This window comes from Lepisma saccharinum, chromosome 18 (assembly GCF_977018435.1).
Source record: "Lepisma saccharinum chromosome 18, izLepSacc3.1, whole genome shotgun sequence".
NCBI lineage: Eukaryota > Metazoa > Arthropoda > Insecta > Zygentoma > Lepismatidae > Lepisma > Lepisma saccharinum.
In genome coordinates this window covers 42,274,706-42,298,033 of record NC_139246.1, presented here as the reverse complement: position 1 = coordinate 42,298,033, position 23,328 = coordinate 42,274,706, and the positions used below count along the sequence as shown (strand labels likewise).

The 23,328-nt window shown below is 36.9% G+C and overlaps 1 protein-coding gene across 1 annotated transcript in view; it reads left to right on the top strand.

Annotated features, from left to right (window-relative positions):
- The window catches only part of LOC146002026 (serine/threonine-protein phosphatase 2A regulatory subunit B'' subunit gamma-like), a 44,272-nt gene extending 22,220 nt beyond the window's left edge, over window positions 1-22,052 (top strand). Inside the window, exons 6-10 of the mRNA XM_083139736.1 lie at window positions 3,949-4,137; window positions 6,415-6,551; window positions 11,493-11,706; window positions 17,717-17,844; window positions 21,844-22,052. Of these exons, the coding sequence (XP_082995862.1) occupies window positions 3,949-4,137; window positions 6,415-6,551; window positions 11,493-11,706; window positions 17,717-17,844; window positions 21,844-21,955 (780 nt within the window). The 3' untranslated portion in view covers window positions 21,956-22,052. The remainder of the gene's footprint in view (window positions 1-3,948; window positions 4,138-6,414; window positions 6,552-11,492; window positions 11,707-17,716; window positions 17,845-21,843) is intronic.
- Window positions 22,053-23,328: the final 1,276 nt, after the last annotated feature.

Here is a 23,328-nt window from a genome sequence, read left to right as displayed (position 1 = left end):
AATTTCATGGATGACATAAAACTGTATGTGTGAATCAGTTTATATTCTGTATTTCTTTGTTTTGATTTCCATGTTTACAAAAATATACATTGAATATACCAATACAGAGATCATATTGCAGGTACTTAATTTTTCTGTATTCACAACTCCAAAAATGCATGACAGCTAATTATGTTATTCCTAATTGATAATTTTTTCTAGTTTTAATTACCAACATACTGTATTTAGGGTGAAGTGATGAACAGGTTTAAGGTTTTATTTATTTATTTATGTTAAGTTTATATCAGTATGCTATTTCCCCTGCAGATTATAAATTCTGAAGAGACTTATTTGCACCCATGTTTAATTTTAGTGTGTTAGAGCACCTTGTTGTATTTGCAACAGTATAACCATTTTGTCAAGTTATTAACCCTTTCCAGATAGAACCTACAATATCGAGTTTTCTCCCAGGAATTGTTTTTTTTTTTGCTGTTTTTTAAAAAAAATCATAGAAAATATATTGTTCAGTGTGTTATAATTTAACATTTTATCTAAAATATACAACACTTTCTCTTTCCACAGATATGTAATATGTTACATCTTATATAAATTTTAGCCAGCCACCGTGGCAGAGTGGTTAGCACATTATGCTACGACGCCACAGGTCCCGGGATCGAATCCCAGCCTGGGCATGAATCTTTGTGAGTGTCCATTCATCACATCATCACTCATCCCCATTTTCGCAAATTAACCAAAAGTGGCACAAAAAGCGAAATAAAATAAATCAAATCAATCAATCAATTATATAAATTCTCTCACATTTATGGATTTTTTTCTGTAACAATTTTTTTTATTTCATAATTGGGAAAAGAGACGCGGTAGTATATAAATATGGAGAAACTAGTACTCACTTTATCCGCGAAACTGTTTTTTTTTTTCTTTTTTTCCCCCTTTGTTCTATTAATTTCAGTGGCCAGTGCCACCATCCTCGTTGGAACTCTCTGTACTGTTGCTTGGCATGCAACCGCTAGGTGCTCTGTTGTTAACTGTATGTCTGCGCCCGTGTCGTCAGCTGCTATTTCCCTGTGTTAACTGTTGTAGTAGGGGAATCCAAGTGTGGTGTGCCTGTTTGCTATCGATGTTCAGCTCGTGCGGGTAGTGCATTATGGCATGCGTTTCCTTGATTTTGGTGTCTACGAGTGTGTGGGCAGTGTGTTTGACTTGTACCTTTTGAATTTTATGGCTATGGTATTTGATGTGTTCGGCAACACCAGTAGTGGGTTGGGCTTTTTTTTGCATCCGATAGGTGCTGTTTGATTCTTTCATTGACAGATCTGCCAATGTAATGTGCCTTGCACTCGCACTCTGCATCGTATACACCTGGGTTATCAAGGGGGGACTGTTTAGTTTATCAGCTATTTTGGTATTGGGTTTGTGCGCTACTTTGATGCCATATGGGAGAAGGGCTTTGGATAGCGGATTGCCCATTGCAAGGCCTTTGGACTGTTTGTAGAATTTATCCTCAAAGTGAAAGTAGTTGTGTTTTAGACAAACTTCCAACAGCCTTGTTGTTTCTTGTACCTCTAGAGCAGGAATTCTGTTTATTGTCAGCCATTTTTCAACTGAATGCAGAGCTAGGTCTATGGGGATTGAATTGTATATATCTACTATGTCAATGCTGCCTAATTTTGCACTATCAGCTTGTACTATTGAGGTCATGAGATTTTTGGCATCGGCACTGTTGTGGAACACATATGTTAGTTTCTGGTTGAACTGAGATATTTTGTTTTTAAGCCAGTTGGTTAGGTGGACTGTGGGGTGATTGAAGCCAGCTATAATAAGGTGCATGGGGATTCCAGGTTCATGAGTTTTGGGAATGCCATAGTCAATGGCAGGTGAAGGGGTGGGGGTTGAGAAGGAATTTGTGGTCTTGTTCACTTAGTATAAAACTGTATTTCACTGCATTTTTCACAATTCTATTGTACCTGTCTCTTGGGTCCTTCGTTGTGATAACACTAACACTGTTTAGTTTGTCTTTTACTTTCTTAGAATATTCACCCTTGTGCATAATTACAAACTGGTTCGTTTTGTCGGATTTTAAACACCAAACTTCATTGGTGTTCAGCCATTTGCCAAACTCGGAGAGGACTGAAGTGATTTCTTGGTGCACTGGATTAGGTTTCCTGGTTTCACTGCTGGTCATCACTTTTTGAAAAATTGCAGCTGCTGACATTCTGATGTTTTCTGAATGTTGGGGTTTGGGGGCAAAACAAGCTATTTTTTCTGCCGCACATATGAGATCGAGGGTGGGGCTTACTGTTTTGTAGGCACCGAGGCAAGGAGTTCTTTGAATTTGCTAGGGATCGAGAGATTCGATAGATTTACGATGTTTTTCCCTTGTCCATCATCCAGGTTGATTGCACTCTTACTCGGCCATGTTCCTCCCAGGTGGTGTAGTTTGTTGCGAAGAGACTTCATTTCTTGGTTTTCCAATATCTGCTGCATGTATTTGATGTTGTCCTTTGCATGTTCCCACCTCGCAATTGGTAGCGTGGCTTCCAGTCTATTTCTTTGTTGTTCGCACGTGTGTGACAGTCGGCGAATTTCAGTGTGTTTGTTGGAAATGATGGCAGATAGAGCACGTTTTTGTGAATTATGAATGACGTTTTTCATTCTGTAACTACTGTTTGCACACTTTCAAGAATTTTACGTCCAATCGACGCACAAGCAACTTACTTTTGTTCCATTCATATTCCCGTAATTCCTTTACACGAGAAGGTTCTGTATTTATAATTGGGAAAAGAGACGTGGTAATATATAAATATGGAGATAGTAGTACTCACTTTATCCGCAAAACTGTTTGTTTTTTTCTCTCTCTTTGTTCTATTAATTTCAGTGGCCTCTGCCACCATCCTCGTTGGAACTCGCTGTACTGTTGCTTGGCGTGTGTCTTTTGTTTGTAGTTCTCCGCCCACCACTAGTTGCGCTGTTGTTAACTGTACGTCTGCACCCGTGTCGTCTGCTTCTATTTCCCGGTGTTAACTGTTGTAGTAGGGGAATCCACCACACTTGGAACACAGCAAGTTCCAACAAGGATAATGGCAGTGTCCACTGAAATTACTAGAACAAAGAAAATAACACAGTTTCGCGGATAAAGTGAGTACTAGTTTAAAAAAAAAAAAAAAATAAGGTAAAGTGCTCCCCTGTGCTTAGCACCATGCATGAAGGTGTATAGGGGGTGTGGGGGTAACGCCCCACACGTTCTTGATCCGGTCGTGAGTGGGGGTGATGTGATCAGCATCACGCCCCTGACCGCCTTTAACCCCCAGGGTTTCCCCCAGGTACCAATGTTATTCGATGCTGGGTGGGTGCCGGGGCCGCTTCCATCGTTAGAAAATTTCCCGGATTTGAACCAGCCGGGGATCGAAGCCAGGACCTTTAGCATGGTAGTCAGATGCATTACCGATGATCCACCGCGGCCACGAGTTTCTCCATATTTATTTTAATTTTTTTAAAGTAAAAAATAACATTGCATAAAAGTTACTGAAACATATTTTGAATAGGTAATATAAAATTAATTCATGAAATAAAGTAATAACTTTGTATTAGGATTGAAATCTTCACTAATTGTGAAAACCGAAGCAGAAATTCTCACAATGTGGATACAAATTATTAAATGCTATTTTCAAGAGTATAAACAAAAGTGCAACTTAATTCAACACGAGTAAAATTCAGCAACAAAGAAAACCTGACATCTAATGGTTGAAATTTGAAAGAGATGGTTACAGCACTCTTCCACAAGAAACATGGTGCAATTATTGCCAGTCGTTCTTTCGCAATGGAATTTCTTGGTGAACAGTGGGCTATACCCTCCACTGGTCTTGTTGGACCTATCGCTCATCTGGAAAGGGTTTAATGACCAAAATGTGAGGTATTATAAATAAATATTGTTTTTTGCAATCTTTACAGGATTTAGAAAACTATATTTTGGAGCTAATTCCTACGCTTCCTCAGTTAGATGGCTTGGAAAAATCTTTCCATTCTTTTTATGTGTGTACAGCTGTTAGGAAGTTCTTCTTTTTTCTGGATCCACTGAGGACTGGAAGAGTTCGAATACAGGACATTTTGGCGTGTAGCTTCTTGGATGATTTACTGGAGGTAGGTTGCTAGATAAGTATCCAAAATACCTGAAAAATACAGAAGAGTGGGTTTCATCTTTGATAAATATTTCATTTTCAGGTAATTTTCATCCGAACACATCATACACTAAATAACTCTTCATAAATTTAGTAACATCACTAAATTATACAATGTAGAGTTTTGACATAGCTTAGCTTATTAGAGTGCCCATTTACAGCTTGAGTGAGAGTCTTTGTGGTGAAATTGTCAGTTTTACTATCTACACCATTCAAAACGTTTACAGTATGGCACACACTTCCTTACTTCTTACTATATGAAAATTGTTGCAAATATTCATTACCTCATAAGCAAGTGAAACATGTACTTCATTTCTTCTCTAACCTAATCATTATTTATTTCTGTCACCAGAAATCTAAACAATCCACAGAATTCACTCTAAGTAACAAATTATTTTGTGTTGTAACACTGTAGGAGACGACCACGATTTTATGTTTTAGTCGGTATGAATTTTAAAACATGGGCTTTCCAAATGTACAGAAATGTTTTTTATGAAATCATGGAATGAGAACTATTCGTCATAGAGAATTGAAGTTTGTTTTATTTTGGATGAAATTTCACAAGAAATACAATGTTGACATTCCATTTTGATACAGGCACGAATAGAAGAGAAGGTAAAAAGAAATCCATTTTCAGACACCCCCTGTAAATCCCAAATTAAACTGAAGAGAATAGAAAAATTCCAAAATGTAGCACTGCTATGCAGCTACAATTGTGCAAAGTATGGTTGGAAATTGTTCCATACTTTTATCATAAAAAGCAATTAAAATATATTATGCAATAGCAACTAAGTAATGCTGCCAACTATTCGTAAGTAGCCAATTGGTTAAGTTTTTTACTTGAATTTACATACCACAAAAGACTATTCTTTGAAAGAAACATAATTTTTTGGGAATTTAAAAAAGTTACAAAATTTGTAAAACGTATATGAAAAAAGTATTTTTTACACTTTTATCCACCCCTTTTGGACACCTATTTAAAGCACAGTGAAATGCAATGCCACATTAGAACATAGATATGTTAATCTGCACTAATGACTAGTCATGTATGTATGTATGGGCATCTTGATAGTGTAAGATTGATAAAGTTCTGGAAAACCAGGAAGAAACATCACTGGAAGTATGAAAACCACTTTATTATTAACATTTACTGTATTATTTTGACTGACAACTTTCCTTAAGTCTGCTCAGTAACATCCAGTTTGTTCAATACAACATCAATATAAGCATTTTCTTCTAATCTAATTTTTCTCGTAAGTATTATGATAAAGTCTAAGCAAAAAATTATTTTTATGCACAACAATGAGTGTTGTAACAGTCAAAGAAACAAATGATGAAACGTCAGTGCCTTAGCTGAGATGCAAATCCTTGACTTCTCTAACCACTACACCATCACATCCAGCATATACAGTCTTCAGAATGTATTTTGCCATTCTGTTATTATTGTTATTCAAGATCTTGATTATTGAAAATCCTTTTTCGTTATACATGAACATGTTCTAGTTTCCTATTATTTAAGGTACATGCTTGTCATGTTTGCTAGTGTTGTGCATGGTAACATTGATTTGATTGATTTGTTGTTTTAAGTCCACTTTATGCACAGTAAGGCTAATCGGGACTGGACCTACAGTTTAAAGTGGGATCCGAACCACTTGTGCCTCCACCGGGTATCGAAACCGGGACCCCTTGATTACAAGGCGACGACGCTACCACTGCGCCATCGGGGAGGCAATGGTAACAATACATGTAATTGATGAAAGAGATTTTTTAGTATTATCTACAGGCATTGTAGTTTTGATGTTTGAAGTGGAAAAATTCAGTCATGAGCAAACATGCAGATTGTAAATACTTAATCTCAAACTTAGGATCCAACTGGGCAGCTTGAAGTGCATGCTGTTTTTAAACTATGCATATTTGTGATAAACAATACATTTGTTTTTAATTAAATGTAGAACTGCATCTAATGTAAACAGAACTGGGAATGAATCAAGTACAGTAATAGTAATATTATATGATCAGTTCATCGCTAGTTATAATAATTTCCCTCATTTTACATTTTTCTGCATGTTAAGTTTTACTTACCACCATTTTCCCTAAAAAAAAATTTAAAAAAAATTGAGGTTCCACTGTATTCTCTTTAATAACCATAACACCATCATTGACTTGATTACATTTTCATAAATTACATTTTCTTACAGTTCTAGTTTTAAGATAAACTTTTTCTTTCTGTCTTGCAAAGCTTCGTGATGAAGATTTACCCAAGGACCTTCAGGAAGCAAATTGGTTTTCAGCACCTTCAGCATTGAGAGTGTATGGCCAGTATTTGAATCTTGACCGGGACCACAATGGTATGCTGAGCAGAGAAGAACTTGCAGGGTAAGGCATGATTCATCAATTCATCAGTGTGTATTGTTAAAGTCAAGTTTGTAATGCGTTCTTTTTTCTTCTCTATATTATTATCAACTTGTTGATTTTATGTGGTGAAATGTATTTTTCTGAAACAAGAATACGATGTGCATCCAGAAAGTAAGTTCCGATAGACTGTAAAATGAAAGACTAACATTAGAAGACAATGATTTTATTACTGTGGAGTTAGTGATACGTAACCTGCTTTTCAACATATGCACCATCCATGTTGAGGCATTTGTCGTAACGTGACACCAGCTTTTGTATGCCTGTGTCAAAGAATTCTGCTGCCAAGGACTGGAACCAGGATGTCACACCCGTCTGCAACTCAACTGTGCTGTCGAAACGTCCGGCCAGAATTCGTTTCAGGTGAAAATCGCTGGTTGGGAGGTCGGGGCTGCAAGGGTGGGGTCAATGATATCCCAAGCATATTGCTGCAGAGTAGCCTACGTGAGCCTTGCTGTATGGGGGCATGTGTTATCATGCAATAACATTACTCCTGTGCTCAGCATTCCACGTCTCTTCTTCTGGATCACCCTCCACAGTTGCTGCAAAGTGTCACAATACCGTTCGGCAGTGGTAGTGTGCCCCTGGGGTGAGAACTGGATGAGGAGGACACCCTATCGATCCCAGAAGATCGTGCACACTTTTCAGGCTTTTGTTGTTTTGTTTGAATTTGATCTTGTCGCCAGTGCATGGACTGTTGCTTGGTTTACGGCATCACGTAGGACACCAATGTTTCATCCCCGGTGACGATGCGATCGAGGAACTGGTCACCGTCTTGCTGGTAATGCAGCAGGAAGGTAAAAGCGGGCGCTAGGTGCTTCTTCATATGCTCCGCTGTCAGTTGTTTCGGAACCCATCATGCACACAACTTGCAAAACTGCAGTTGCTGGGTGACGATCTCATGCATCAGAGAATGGGAGATCTGCGGAAACTGACATGAGAGTTCGGACATTGTGAACCGCCGGTTCTGCAGAATTGCTTGCTGCACACTTTCCACCAATTCAGGTGTCACCATGGATGGTCGGCCACAACAGTGTTCGTCATGCACATGGGTGCGGCCTGCTGTGAATTTTCTGCACCATCTTCTGACCATTCCTTCACTCATGACATTCGGTCCATACACTTCACACAACTGCCGGTGAATCTCTGATGTCGACAGCTTCTTAGCGTGGAGAAACCTGATTACCACACACTCGGCAAGAGACTGTATGCGCACAGTCATGTTTACCTTACCACAGTTCTCTCACCACTGACTCCACACAAGTGCGCTCGTGCCAGGTTATGACTACATGTTACTCCTCCACTCCTGCGCAAACGCGTCCCGCTCTGACCACTCGTGTCATCTTGGGGCACTTTCGGAACTTACTTTCTGGATGCCCCTCGTACTATACATGGCTTTTTAATACATATGTTTATGATAATCATGAGATTTGTGTGTTGCTCTGTTTGGTTTTTGTTAGGGATGGGGCAGATTAATCGGTACTCTATCGGCATCAGCACATGCAGGCATATCAGTGTTATCAGTAAAGTTATCGATTATTTTACCGATCCAATATATCTATAAATATCTTATAGTGCCTTACTTTTTAAAAAGTAAATGACTAAATATTAGGGCTGAACCGATACCGATGCCAATGTATCGGTATCGGAAAGTATCAGTTGGAATTCATCTACCGATACCAGCCGATACTTTTCTGTTATATTGGTCTTTCATGGGCTCTGCAAAAATGCCGCCTGACATTTTCTCGAAGTCTTAATTGTCCTGGAAATTATATAAATTTCAAACTTCATTATTTATTTTTTTTGCACAAAAAAACTATATTTTGTGAATACATAACACCTATTTTAATATTCTGATGCAATTCTTGAATATTCTAAAGTAAATTTCTTTGTAAATTGATGCATATAATTGGAGAAGAACATTTTCACACCAATATTGATCAATATTTTGAACAAACTTTCATTATTGCAATTTCCAAGTATCGGTATCGGTGGGAATCAGTAAGAGTATCGGCATCGTTATCGGTTCAAGGTGATATCGGCTCAGCCCTACTAAATATGCATCATCCTTTGTGCTACAGTCACCTGCAAAAACCAATTTAATAAGGAGGTCAATGATCCATGCAGGTTCTTCAAGGGGGCAAGGACTATTTGGAATTTTATATTGGATCAGTTGAATATCAGTTTTAGGTATCGGTAAATTTTATATCGGTACTTTATCGGTATCGGCCAAAATTTCATATCGGCCCATCCGTAGTTTTTGTTAATGTTTGTACATAACATTCATAATTGTTTTGTGTTTTCTGTAACGGTTGTTGCTACTATATTAGTAAGCCTGAGCCAATACCAGTGCCTATATGCCCATACTTCACTCGTCAGGTGTAAAGGATGTCAAAATATTTGTAAATTTTACAATGTAATTGAAACTAAGCCATATTAATTTTCCAAAATTTTTACATAAAAATTAGAGATAGACCCATACAAAATTTTGGCTGATACTGATAAAGTACTAATATAAAATTTACTGATACCGATAACTGATATTCTACCAATCCGATATAAAATTCCAAATGGCCCTTGAAGAACCCGAATAGTTTATCAACCTCCTTAATAAGTGTATGTTACCAGGTGACTGCAATGCAAAGAGAAGATGCATATTTAGTCATTTACTCTTTTTATAAAGTAGGGCATGGATATTAACTGTTTTTATCCATAAAAGTCAAAACAAAACGGCACAATATTGAACTAATTTATAAGATATTTATAGATATATCGGATTGGTAAATTTATCGTCAGTTTCGCTGCTAAACCGAATTGGCTGATACCAATGGAGTACTCATTAATCGGTCCCATCCCTATTAAAATTATTCATAATTTTACAAAAGATAATGATTTAATCACAAAATCCATTTCTCTCTACGGGTGTAAGGGCTCACCTTTTGATTGATTGAATTGTTAAGTTCACTTTATGCACAGAAAGGCTAATCGGTACTGGACCTACAGTTTAAAGTGGGATCCCAACCACTGTGCCATGTGCCTCTACCGGGAATCAGGTAACCTTTGATAGAAGACACCCACAAGTTAACCTCACTTCCACAGAGTACACCAAGGTAAATGCAGTGTTGCAGGCTAACAAATCTCTGGTGCCTGGACTTAACAGCCAGTATGATCCTGTGTGTTGTGTGTAAGTAATTGCCTTTTTTTTCATATCATCCCATCAACATTCATCCCCAACTTTGCTATTGGCCAAAAGTGGCAGAAAACCAAGTAAGATATATCGATTCGATCAATCTCCAGTGCTGTTTTCAGAATAATTAAAATTGTGGATTTTGCATAATTTCCAGGATATTTAGATCCTCGTGTCATGCAGCATTTTTGCACACCCATCAAGGCTACCAGAGTGTGGAAAAACATCAGCCAGTAATAATAATAATAAGTTGTGCTACAGCCTGTGAAAGCCAGGGCCTACCTACCAACTGCCAGCCTCCCTCTCACCTCTCAACGTGGGCGATCATTCAACCAGTTACAGGATGATGTGTGGTCAGTATGACAAACTTCCAGTCATCGTTGTTGGTTTTCTATGACCGGGTTATGCTACTCATTCGTAGCTTCCCGACTTCCTCACTATTGTGAGTGGCTACTGGTCCCATACACAGGCTGAAATTCCAGGAGAAAAGTTGTTATGCTTTTCCCAGGAGACTCAAACCTGCACTCGTCCCTTAGCCAGAGCCCAAAGCATGACACCTTAGACCACACGGCCATGGTGCGGAACAAATATCACGCAGTATCAGCTATTAATTTTGAATTGAAGCTTTCTGATACCACTGGTATAAGCAGAAATCGATTTTGAGAATGCTAAATGTACTTAAGTATTGTTACAGATTGCTTACCTGCATTTTGCCAATAGCGTAAGCACAACTAACAGTGTATAAATATTTGTTTATTTTCTGTTTATGTAATTTTCTAAATTTTCTCAATGTTCAGCCATGTCTCCATATACTGTAAAACCTGTCTATCCCGGAACATGACGGTTCCAAGCAAAATTTTCCATCTTAACAGTTTTCCTTCTTATACAGGGTTGACTTTAAATACAGTATAGAGCGCTGCAGGAAATAATAGAAAGACAGATTTACATTTTGCATTACTTATAATGTAGAGTACTAATGCATGTACGTACATGAATAAAAATGCAATACATTCATCAATTTCATCATATCATCTTTCATCCCCATCTTTGCAAATTAGCAAAAAGTGGCACAAAAAGCGAAGTAAAATGGACACTCACAAACATCCATGCCCATGCCAGGATTTGAACCTGGGACCCCTGGCGTCGTAGCACGATGTACATAGAGGGAAAGAGAGAGATTGAAAGATGAATTAAGAGAGGTGAAGAAAGATTGAGATAAAAGTGAAGAAAAAAAGAAAGAAACAGAGATAACAAGAAAAATAGAAAGATGACGAAAGAACAGAGAAGAAATAGACAAAGAAAGGCCAAAGAAACTGAATCATAACAGCTATGAGTATTGTAGCGCATTCTTTCATATCGACAATGTTACCGATAAGCGAGTGGCAACAGAGGCGTGTTCCACTTACAGTATTGCATTGTTTTCTTGCGAGGGAAAAAAATATAGGAAGAAATTTCCTTTTTACTGAGAATAAAAACATCTCGTTGATCTTTAAATTATGTTCTGTTTCCGCGTTAAGGAGGTTTCCACCTTAAGCAGGCCATTTTCAGGTATAAAATCGGTCCGTTCTGGGGACTTTTTTTTTCCGTATTTACAGGTTTCCTTCTTATTGAGGTTCCGGGATATGCAGTTTTTACTGTACAAGATAAGATAGGGAAGATTCTTATTTCATTTTATCCATTTCAGAAGTATTTCATGATTATGTCTTACATTTTTACAGATTTGGAACGGGAACATTGACACCAGTATTTTTGGAGAGGGTATTCCAAGAATGCCTTACGTATGATGGAGAAATGGATTACAAAACCTATTTAGACTTTGTCTTAGCTTTGGAGAATAGACGAGAACCTCAAGCTTTGCATTATTTCTTTCGTATTCTAGACATCAACAATAAAGGGCACTTGGATGTCTTTGCACTCAACTACTTCTTCAGGGTAAGTAATTTGTTTAAACCTTGATAGCCAATTAGGATAATGAATGTGTAGTGTTTTACACCAGGCTGTCATTTAGTGGAATGTAGCTAATTTGGTTAAAAGTTTATTTATTTTCCATATATTTCTATTTTACAATTGAGGCGTTGTGGATACGAAGGGCTAACTCAACAAACGTACATTGTGAGGGAAATGCATTTCAAATTGTAAGGCACAGTGCGAACTCCACAAAAACTTGGTAACAGTAGATCGGAATGTTTCATGCGTGATTTCGAAAGTTTTTTGCGGAGTTTGCACTGTGCCTGACAACTTGAAACGCATTTCCCTTACAATGCACGTTGGTTGAGTTCGCCCTTCGTATCCCCAACACCTCAATTTTTGTGTGAACTTTCTAATTATTAAATTATTTATTATTAATTTGAAAAAAAAATACAAACATTATTAAAGAGAATGTATGATCTGTAAATTATTGTGGTACTTCTCAAAGTAAATAATAAGAATTATAACAACTCTATAAAACTTTCTAATAAAATGGTGAAACATTGCTATGAAATCACAAATGCCAGTCACTCACAGACTGTTCCATTCTAACCTTTGTGACATATGCAGTGTGTCATGGAGACAAAGAAATTAGTTCACTCTTACAGGATGTGACATTCCTTTTGGGTAATTATTACCACATCATGGCACCTTACCCAATCTCCTGACATGGTAAAACTTTGAGACTTCTAAAATTATGGCTGCACTCAGGACACTATGCAAAATGGTAATGAAAATCACATATTTTGAACCCAAGGCTTATTGAAACCTTATTACTATTATCATACACAGCACTACAACCATCTCAATTTTGAATCTGGAAATATGTCTAGTTACAAGTGTAGATGGACTGGGTTTCTAAACATTTCCATTGTTGGCACGACCAAGGTTTTTCACCGAGATGAGTTGTTGGTTCTCATTCAGATTACTGTGTGAGCTGCTGTCATTGTAGTGCAGTACCTTTCAGTCTATTTTTGCCAAAATTCTCATTTATTACCTACATGAAGTTTTGTGTTTCCACGTTCCACAATTTGATAGTTTTTTCTTTTTTATTATTATTATCATTATTATTAATTTTGAAGCAGTGAGCCTTCGAAATTAATCAAAAGAGAAACTATCCAATTGTGCAGTGAGGAAACATGAAACTTCAAGTATGTAATGCTTAAACCTCATTTACCGCATCCATCATGAATTCTAACGAATTGTTCTTAAAATCTAATTTTGTAGAGTATTTTTGCACACAGCATTATCACATGCACACCACTCACACACACATCCATAATTTTAAGTTAAAGGAAAAAGAGAGTTATTTTTAAATACTCTTAATAAGATATTTTTTAAACACTGCACTGTGTAGTGCACAACTGTCTGCTGTTGATTCGATATCAGATCAAAAATAATCAACATTAGAACCAGTCACTTTCATGCTTTCCTGAATTCAACCAATATTGAAAATTTGTGAAGCCTTACTCTGTTTGCCTTCATAATGCAGCATCAAGCATCTTTTTTTTCCCCACCTTTTTTTATGAGTAAAAACTAAATTTCTTCTATCCTTCCTTCTTCAATTAGCAATGGCACAAGTATTAGCATGAATGTTAATTGAATAATATCCATTGTCTAGTGCTTTTAACTATACTTATTCTAACACTGCGTTTTGAGAGATTGCATCTTCTCTGATATTCAGGTGAACAAATCTCCTTTTGTCAGTGGTGGGGATCGTACTCTTGAACAGATCTGTGATTTTATTACAAATCCAGTGTCCTCACCAACCACTCCATGACATTCTCCAAAATTCTGTGCTACTTTTTGCTCCACTTATGCTACTACAATAGAACCTTGTCTATCCTCACGCCAATTATCCGCAACCTCATTTATCCGCTCACTCAAATAACCGGTACAGTACTGTAATTTAGGCACGTACTGTACGTATATTAAGAGGGTTTTCTCATTTTCTCATATCTCTTGTTTTCTTGTACTGTGTACTGTATGTATAAAATAAACCTGTACTGTACATGCTTTTCTTTGTTAAATGCGTATGTATAAAAGAAACCTGTACTGTACGTGCTTTTCTTTTTTAAACACATGTTTGATTATCCGCAAAAATAGTTATCCGCATAACCTTCTACTGTATTTCTATAATCTGAGGTGATATGCGTTGATTTTAAGACGGTCCGCCCAAGCAGGGATGCCCACTCCTAAAGGTTACATGAAATCTCAAATACAACTATCCGTCAGCCAAACTTCCCAAGTCTAATACCTATCCAGAACCAGCTCGAGTTTCATGTTTCAACCGTCCAGTGGCACTAGCGTCTGTTCTATGGAGTTTCACAGTAATTCCTTACTAAACGGAAAAAAGAAAAAAAAAGAAAAAAGGAAATCCCTCGTATAAACGATTAAAAGAAAATATGTCAATTTAAATTCATCACCCTGTACACTGACCACCCTGTACCACAGAAATATGGAAGGGAATCACCACAGTACCTTTAGTACCAGCTATTTTCAACCTAGGGAACTTTCAAACATTCAAACAAAATCCAGTTGACAACAGATTTCTCCCCCCCCCCCCCCTTTTCTTTCACTGTGCTGGAATTTCATATAGAATCATGCTCTGGGTCGGATTAATATTGGGTGGAAATTTCAGATTACAGGCCCAGTTTCCAATCAAAATCTCATCCCAGATAGACCCCTCTATCCATCATGCACTCAGACATTCCCCCACTAAAAGAGAATGACATGATTAGATTAAAATTACCTGTGTAGTGTTTACCTGGATAGCATTGATTATTAGGTGGAAATAAAACACAAAAATGCAAACCACAGATTTATTTAGAAACAACTCTAATTGAAACATTAATGCTGAACTTTCATTACACTTTTAGCAATTTGATACATTGCAAACTAAAAATGTATTGTTTTGCCTGTATTACAGACGAGATACATCTGTTGGCACTCCTATGTATTACAAATACAAACTCCGTATCACTTGCATTTCCCTGCCATCCAGCAGCAATCCTGGACACTAAATGTAATTACTCTACTTCGGGTAAACAATATGCATTTTTAATTCTCTCCTTTTCGTTTGTTCTTCATATTAATTCCAATAACAAATTTAAGAATTACTCTCAAAAAATTGGAATTATGACAGAATCATCATAATTTCGACTATTCAATCTTAGACTTATGTTCATGAGTATTCCATGCATCCTAATCTTTCCCCAAAGACACTTTAGCAACAAATTATTTTTAAGTACTGATAATACCAGCACAATTTTTTTAATGAAAAGCTTCATATGATGATCACATGTTTGCAAAAAAAAATTGGCATAAAATCTGTAACTATTATGCGGCGAAATATATATTTCACATGTGTTTTGCTTGTGTTCATATATCCTCTTCTCTAGAAGGCATCCAGATTCTCCTATGTAAGCTCATGTGCGTGGTATCTGTCATATGCTAATTTTTGTAGCTTGTATGGGGCTTTCCTGGATTGGGTCTTGAAGATGTGTGAAGCCATACTGTATGCTTTGGACTGTATTTTTACTGTTGAATGATGTCCTAAGTTGGAGTTTTGAAATAATTCTGCTTATCTCTTCTGATAACCCAGGAAGGTGTGTTATGCATTAAAGTGCTGCAGGGCCCCCCATGCATTTTCCTCGATCGCCAAATAGTTCACACGGATGATGCTATATAGCATACGGAATTGAGAGCTTCTTTGCTCAGGTGAATAACATTCGAACAGGCAAAACGAGCAGTATACACTCGAAGCCCAGTAGTATACATATAACTGTAATTTGTCTGTGGTAGTGGACTCTCAAATATGGATCGCAAAGTAAAAGACACAAACTGAAACTTATGTGAACATAGTCAGCATTTCCGTGTTAAATTGTAGTCTTATCTTACCAATACAGTGATATATGAAAATGAAATACATTGCCTTTCACGCTCGAGTTAACCATGGAGCGGCAGCAAATGCGCCGGACAATAAGATCGTGTCTGCCGGCAAACTGGATGCAACATCCGCGTGACTGTAACTGCTAGCTATGTAATGAAATAAGCTAGTGCAATTATATGGACAGTCACAATTAAAATCAGCATGTACCTTGTTGTTGTCCTTCCGCATCCACACATCTATGGCATCTTTTTAGGAAATTTCCACTTAACACACATCAGTTCCTCTTCTGCAATTGCTTCAGTTTCTCTCCTGATGTTTTCTTGCAAATTTTATAATGTATGGCTTCAGGTTTAGAAGCTTGGTAGCTCTCCACGCAGATGACATAGAGATGTGCAAGATGCCAGAGGGATTTTTGAGGAGTATGTTCCAATCGTGCTCCAACATCGTCTAATTTCTCCTCAGTAAGTACCCTTCACTTCTTATCAAGAACAGAGCCTGTTTCCCTAAATTTGTTCACAAGTATCTGAACACACTCTCTGTGTGAAATGGGAACATCTAAGAATTCTTCTGCAAAATCACTTCCCTACAAGAATTCGTAATTACGTAAGGGTCATACATAAAAATTCGTTGTTTTAATTTGTACATATAGTGTGTCATTATTAGACTGCAGGAAAGCACCAGTAATACGTAAACGGTAATTATGCGATATAGCCCGAACACCTCTCACTCGTTTATTTCGTTCATTTTAGCATTGATACTTACCTGTTCTGCATTGCGGAAGATTCTTTGAGGTGAAGTTATGCCTTTTTCCATAAAATAGTGTCAACTTTTCATATTACGAGTCATTATTTGTCTTCCTTGTTCCGCTTGGGTAACACAATATGACGTGCACTTGTCATGGATCATTGCATGTCGTGCTTGTGTTTTGTCGATTTGGAGTGGGTATGCAGTGTTTCAACCTTCTTTACCAAAAAATACCTACTTTCGTGTTCATTATGTCATCACAAACTATTGACGGATAGCCCCAAAAAACCATTCACGATAGCCCCACAAACCATTGACGGATAGTCCCAAAAACCATTCACGATAGCCCCCAAAACCATTCACGATAACCCCAAAAACCATTCACGATATCCCCAAAAACCATTCATGATAGCCCCACGGACCATTTCTGGCAAGGTTAGGTTAGGTTAGGTAAGCATAGTTAAAAAAAAAATTCTCGTAAAAAAAAAGGCATGTTTGGAAACACTGGCGAGACTGTGTGACTTTCGACACTCATGCCATCTGGAGGTACATAATGGAAACAATGGCAAAATGTTGTCGCTTTACAGAAAATGCAAGTTCCTTACATAAGAAGTTATTATTTCTTGTTCTGCAGCATTCTATGGTGAAGTTTTCAGTTTCCGCGAAAGAAAATACCTCGAAGAACTTCGACAATGCTACAGAAACTGATTTCAGTAAGTAGTTTCTCCTGTAAATTTGAAGAAATTCGTTCGGGCTATATCGCATATTTACCACGTAAACTAAAAGAAAACAATCTAAAACACTTCACAAACACGTGCAAACTGGACACCAGCTATCTGGGTACTGAAGCACTGATGCATCCAGTGCCAAGGTCAGCGTAGAACTGTGGATCTAAATGCTGGCAGATGCCCATCGTGCTAGCCACCACTCCACAGCCAACTCGACCGTGAAAGGCACTAGGTGATTGTGGGCTGAAACTACCAAGGTGGATATTTTACACGTATGTGTCTACGATTATTGTCATATTAAAATGATATTCTAATTCTATTGTATACACTCAAGCATGGGAGACTCAGTTGAGTACGAGTGAGCGAAAGTGGTCCCATGCAGTACTCGGGTATGCATACTCTGCATTTTGAGTCAGTCTTTATATCTCACTGTTGGTCCACTTGGCTGTGAATGGTTCTCATAGTTATGGTTAGCAGGTATCCATTGAGTTTCATTGTATCGATGATGTTAATTGGTAAGGGTATCTATCAATGTGGGTATCAGTTCAAAGTGGTATAGGTTCAGCTCTAATTAGCATACTAGTTATAATATTGATTTCCGTTTCCCCAGGCTATTCAAGAGCAGATGACAGTTCATGGACAGGATCCTGTCTCATTTGAGGATGTGAAAGATGAAATATTTGACATGGTAAAGCCTGCAGATCCTTGCATGATAACGCTGCAAGATTTATTAAACTGGTAAGTTATTCTTTCCATTATCCATGTCATTACATTATTCATTAGAAGACGTAAGTGAGTACTAAATCCACGAAACCTACTTGTAAATGTTCTATTAATTTCAGTGGCCTCTGCCTCTCGTATCAATCTTTTTAGTACTCACTTATGTCTTCTAATTATCAACCGCATATTTTATTCCCTCTACCATGAACAGTAATCATGTTACAAGCTTTGACTTGTTGTGGACGCAATGCTCCTTCTTTGGCATTCTTTAATTTATTCAGGACATTTCAATGCATCTTTTTCAACAGCTACAGTGGTTGTACAGTTCAACAATATATAGAGGCATAACAAACAGTTTTCTTAGAGATAACAGTGGAGTTGTTCATTATTATTATTTACCTAATGAAATTTATTACACTAAATCAGTACGAAGGACAATAATAAGATAATAAAAAAAAAAAATAAATAAATTAAGAATAACAATACAATTATAATTTAACAAATTTCATTTTGTAAATATTTAAAAAAAACACCATTGTTATCTCTTCAGCTCTTTGTAGCTCTTCAGAAAGATACTCGTTTCAAGCATTGAAAAGTGGAGAATAAATTCAAGTGTACCAAGAAGGAATGTTGTGTTCATATGTAAACAAAACAAAGCAAAATGTTCCTTGCATCAACTTACATCATAGACCATGAGATATAATATTTTTTGCATAATAAAATTCAAGGAAGAAATAAGGACCTTAGGAAAAGTACTCAAGTAATGGATACCGAAGAGAAAATTCCACCTTCAAGTTCTTTTAGAATATACATTATTAGAGGAGAAGGTCTAAATATGGGTTTTGGAGTTATCAGCGCTCCCAGGTGCTTCAACCTGGCAGAAGCTATTGGAACTGGTTATCTGTCAAGAACAAAGGTTGCGGCGCCAATTTGCAAGAGAAAGTGCTGGTTAGTTTCGGCTTTGGATCCTGTTATAGAATTGCGACCTCCGAAAACTTTTTGCAGGGATGTTTTAACTCAGCGTTTTCTGAATTCTCATCTGCTTTGTATAGGTTGTGATATTAGCGAAACATAAAACAAATGTGGGTTTTTATAATGCCATGATTTTTTTTTTTAAACCTTTTCCTCTATCATTTCAGTGATCATACACACACATTTTTCAAAGCAGCTAAAGATATAGGTTTGGAAGTTAGCAACGAGAAAAATAAATATATGCTTACAGGCTGAAACCAAGTGTTAGGTAATAATCAAAATGTAATTATTGATAACTCGTTTGAACCAGTTTCCAAATTCAAGTACTTAGGAGTAATACTAACAAATGAAAATTATATTAAATAGGCATTAAAATGCAGGCTTATTTTAGGAAATACATGTTAATTTTCTCTTCATAAAGTTTTGTCTTCTCGTTTAATATCTAAGAAACTAAATGTTAAAATATACAAAACAGTAATTTTGCCTGTAATATTATATGGATCTGAAACTAGGTCCCTTACATTGAAAGAGGAACGTAAATTGAAAGTATTTGAAAATAAGATCCTTAGGAAAATATTTGGACATAAAAGAGATGAGGAGAGTGGATGAGTGGAGAAGGTTACATAATTTGTATTCATGTCCGGATATTATTAGAATAATTAAATGAAGAAGACTTAGGTGGGCAGGCCATGTGGCACGAATGGGAGAGGAAAGAAGAGTTTACAGGATTCTTGTTGGGAAATCTGATGGTAAGAGTCCAGTAGGAAGACCAAGATGAAGTTGGAGGCATAATGTTGAGATGGACCTAAAGGAAATCGGTAGGGATGGAAAAGAGTATATAGATCTTGCTCAAGATAGGGACAGATGGAAGACCTGTATTGCTGCAGCCATGAACCTTCGGGTTTGGGAAGGCTATAGAGTTAGTTAGTTAATTAGTTTTGGCTTGTAGCTGTGTTTCAAGTAACGAGTTATTTCCGAAGGTGAGAAAATAGTTATCAAAACACGTTAAATTCCTTAGAATACCCTGCAGATTCTACAAAGATGTTTTATATACATCATTGTTTTCTAAGGACATGTAGGAACTTGTTATTTTTACCTACTGATTCAGTAAAGTTTACCCACTGTAGAAACTATCATCCTTTCATATTTAGAATAAAATATTACTTTCTGTTGTTACTTTCAATGTATTTCTAAATTGTCTAAGAATAGAACCAGTGTCAAAAATGAAAATATATGTACCATATATTCGCTCAAAGGAGGATGATTCAAAAAGTAAGGTAACATGAGCTCTCATGGACAAACTTTATTCCAAAGGCAGATATGTTTATACACAGTGATACACTGATACACATTACTTTTCAATGTAGTCACCATGTTTGTCCAAACATTTGTACCAATGGTACACCAAGCCATCAATGCCGGCATAGAAGAAATCTGCGCCAAGTCCCTGAAGCTACGTCATGGTGATTTGCTGAACTTCAGTATCACTTATGAGTCGCCTACTACCCAGGTGGTTCTTCAATGATCTGAAGAGATGGAAATCACTGGGTGCCAGGTTGGGGATGTAGGGAGGATGGTCCAGTACCTCCCACCGGAAGCACCATAACAATTCATGCATGCTGTTTGCTGACTGTGGTCGGACGTTGTCATGCAGCAACATGATGCCTGTTGAGAGAAATCCAACTGCTCACGAACGATCGTGTGCACATTGCCCACTGAGGTGTTGAGTTCCTTAGCAATATCGTTAAGTCGAATGTAATATTCTAGATCTCAATATTTGAGATTCTGGATAATCTAGATGATCAGGTGTGCTTTATCAGTGGTGTATTGATAATCCAATCTCCAAATACGTTGCTTTTTTCAAATTTGTTCCCCTTGTTCTTCTAGCTGATGCAGCATAGAGCAGATTTGTTGTCTAGTAACAACGGCTTGTAGCCTGGTCTGTACTGAACAACATGAAGTATGACTCGTAACTGTACTCTAATTAGTTTCAAAGATATATATTCTTACTTATGAGTGCTCTTTTTTTCTCTTCTTTTTCTAGATATGCATGGCACATTGCTTCACATTCTTTTTTTTTTCCCCTCTGCAAGTATAAACAATAAGCATGCAATTCTGTGTACAATATTGAATCATACCCAGGACATAACAGTGATACCACTTGCAACCCTCCTGTTCCAGCATAGCCTCCATGTGGGATACCCATATTTCAAATTTTATTTAAAAAAAAAAAAAACATTTTACATATTTGTTCCTCTTGTTCTTCTAGCTGACCTCCATGTGGGATACCCATATTTCAAATTTTATTTTTTAAAAAAAACATTTTACATATTTGTTCCTCTTGTTCTTCTAGCTGGCCTCCATGAGGAATACCCATATTTCAAATTTTATTTTTTAAAAAATCATTTTACATATTTGTCCCTCTTGTTCTTCTAGCTGGCCTCCATGTGGGATACCCATATTTCAAATTTTATTTAAAAAAATCATTTTACATATTTGTTCCTCTTGTTCTTCTAGCTGATACAGGAAATTTGTTCTCTAGTAGTATGCATATGTAGCCTGGTCTATACTGAACAAAATGAGGTATCACTCGTAGCAACTACAATTAGTAGTTATGCTGGCACAGCGTGCTACGACAACAGAGGTCCCGGGTTCATATCCTGACCTGGGCATGGGTGTTCTTTCTGAGTGTCCCTTCATCATATCATCCCTCAACCTCATCTTCGCGATTAGCCAAAAGTGAATTAAAGTAAGCCAAATCAATCAAACAATTAGTAGTTTCGAAGATATTTTACACAAAGCACAGAGTTTCAAATTTCCTGATGAAAACAGTTCTGTATTTGGCACAAATACAAGGAAAACAGCTCCATATTTTAAGGTTTAAGCAGAGAATATTGAATCGTTTTTAATCCTGTGGTCCTTCAACATGCTGTCTTTGTTAAGCTGGTAATGTACCCATTGAGATAGTTTACATTAATAATTACACTCTTTATATGGTGTATATGTGTGAGAAGAAAATGTTATACATTTTATATTTTCTTCCAGTGGGCAAGGAGATACCATGGTGAGCATTTTAATTGACCTCAATGGATTCTGGACTTATGAAAACCGAGAAGCTATGGCTGCTGAGACTAATGAAGATTCTGCTGAGGTTTAATGTACAAGTGTGGAGACATTTTGTCACAGTAATTTGTGTAATTTTATATGAATTAATTTTGTAGAACAATAATAAATTTTTTTTATCAAAGCTTGCACCATGCATTTTAAAAGAAAATATTTTTTTAGCTGATTACTTCGTTGTTATCTAGGGATGGTACAAATTAATTGGTAGTCTTATCAGTATCAGCCCATATTGACATGTTGGTGTATCAGTTTATTGGTAAAATTAGCGGTTAGCGGAAAAAATATGAATACTTTATTATTTTCAATACTCATGTTATAATAAAAAATTAACCATTTCTGTTGCCTCTCCAAATTGATGTAGCTTTCAAAAATGTTCACCAAGAAATGGACTTTAATTAAATATAACTGATGCAGTAATAATGGAAATTTTCACATTTTAAGTTGCATAATGAGAAGTATTATCACTGTTTAAGAAAAAGGTTAGGGGGAGTTTATTGTTAGAGATCTGTTGTTCTGACATGAAATCACTCACATAGCATAAGCTGAAAGGAGCAGCATTTAAATGTATCAGAGTAAAAAAACTTCTAATGTCAGATGCAAGCAACATACTTGTTAAAATCAACACAAACAGCAAGATAAAATACACTTTAAAAGTTTTTCCGAGCTTTCGATTCCATCTCGAAATCATCATCAAGGCTGGTCGAGTGACGACGAAGTGGACACAGTTGAAGTTCTGCTGGTGCTGCTTGCTGTCTCTGCCAGAAGATGTCATTGCAGTCTTACAGTGTTGGTAAGTTGTTTGTTGGGATTGATGACTGAGGGAGAAGGGTTTTTAAGTTTCACTGTATTGTATCATGATAAATAAAGATTTCCGCATAAACTGTCGTTGAGATTATTAGCGTTCTTGATCATGTGCACCCCTTCCTTAACATCCCATTCTACTTTCTTTAGCCTGAGCCAAACAGGAAACACAATCTTATGGTAGTTGGTTTCAATGACGTGTTTGGCCAACTCAGAAGAACCTTCTTTCCTGCATATGTACCCTAAGTGGTCTGCGAATCAGTCAACAAACAAGAACTTACCAGCATTGTAAGACTGCAATGACATCTTTTGGCAGACACAGCAGTAATCCCAGCGGAACTTCAACTGCGTCCACTTCGTTGTGACTCAACCAGCCCTGATGATGATTCCGAGATGGAATCGAAAGCTCAGAAAAAAACTTTTAAAGTGTTTTTTATTGTGCTGTTTGTGTGTTTTGTGTTGATTTTAACAATTAAATATATCAGTTAAGAAGTAACATCCTTAGCACCTGTAAAATCTTTACCGGATTCTTTCAACAGATGTACAAATATGAGCTAGAAGGTTTGATGAAAATATCTTAAATTAATGTTTTCATCTACTGCAACT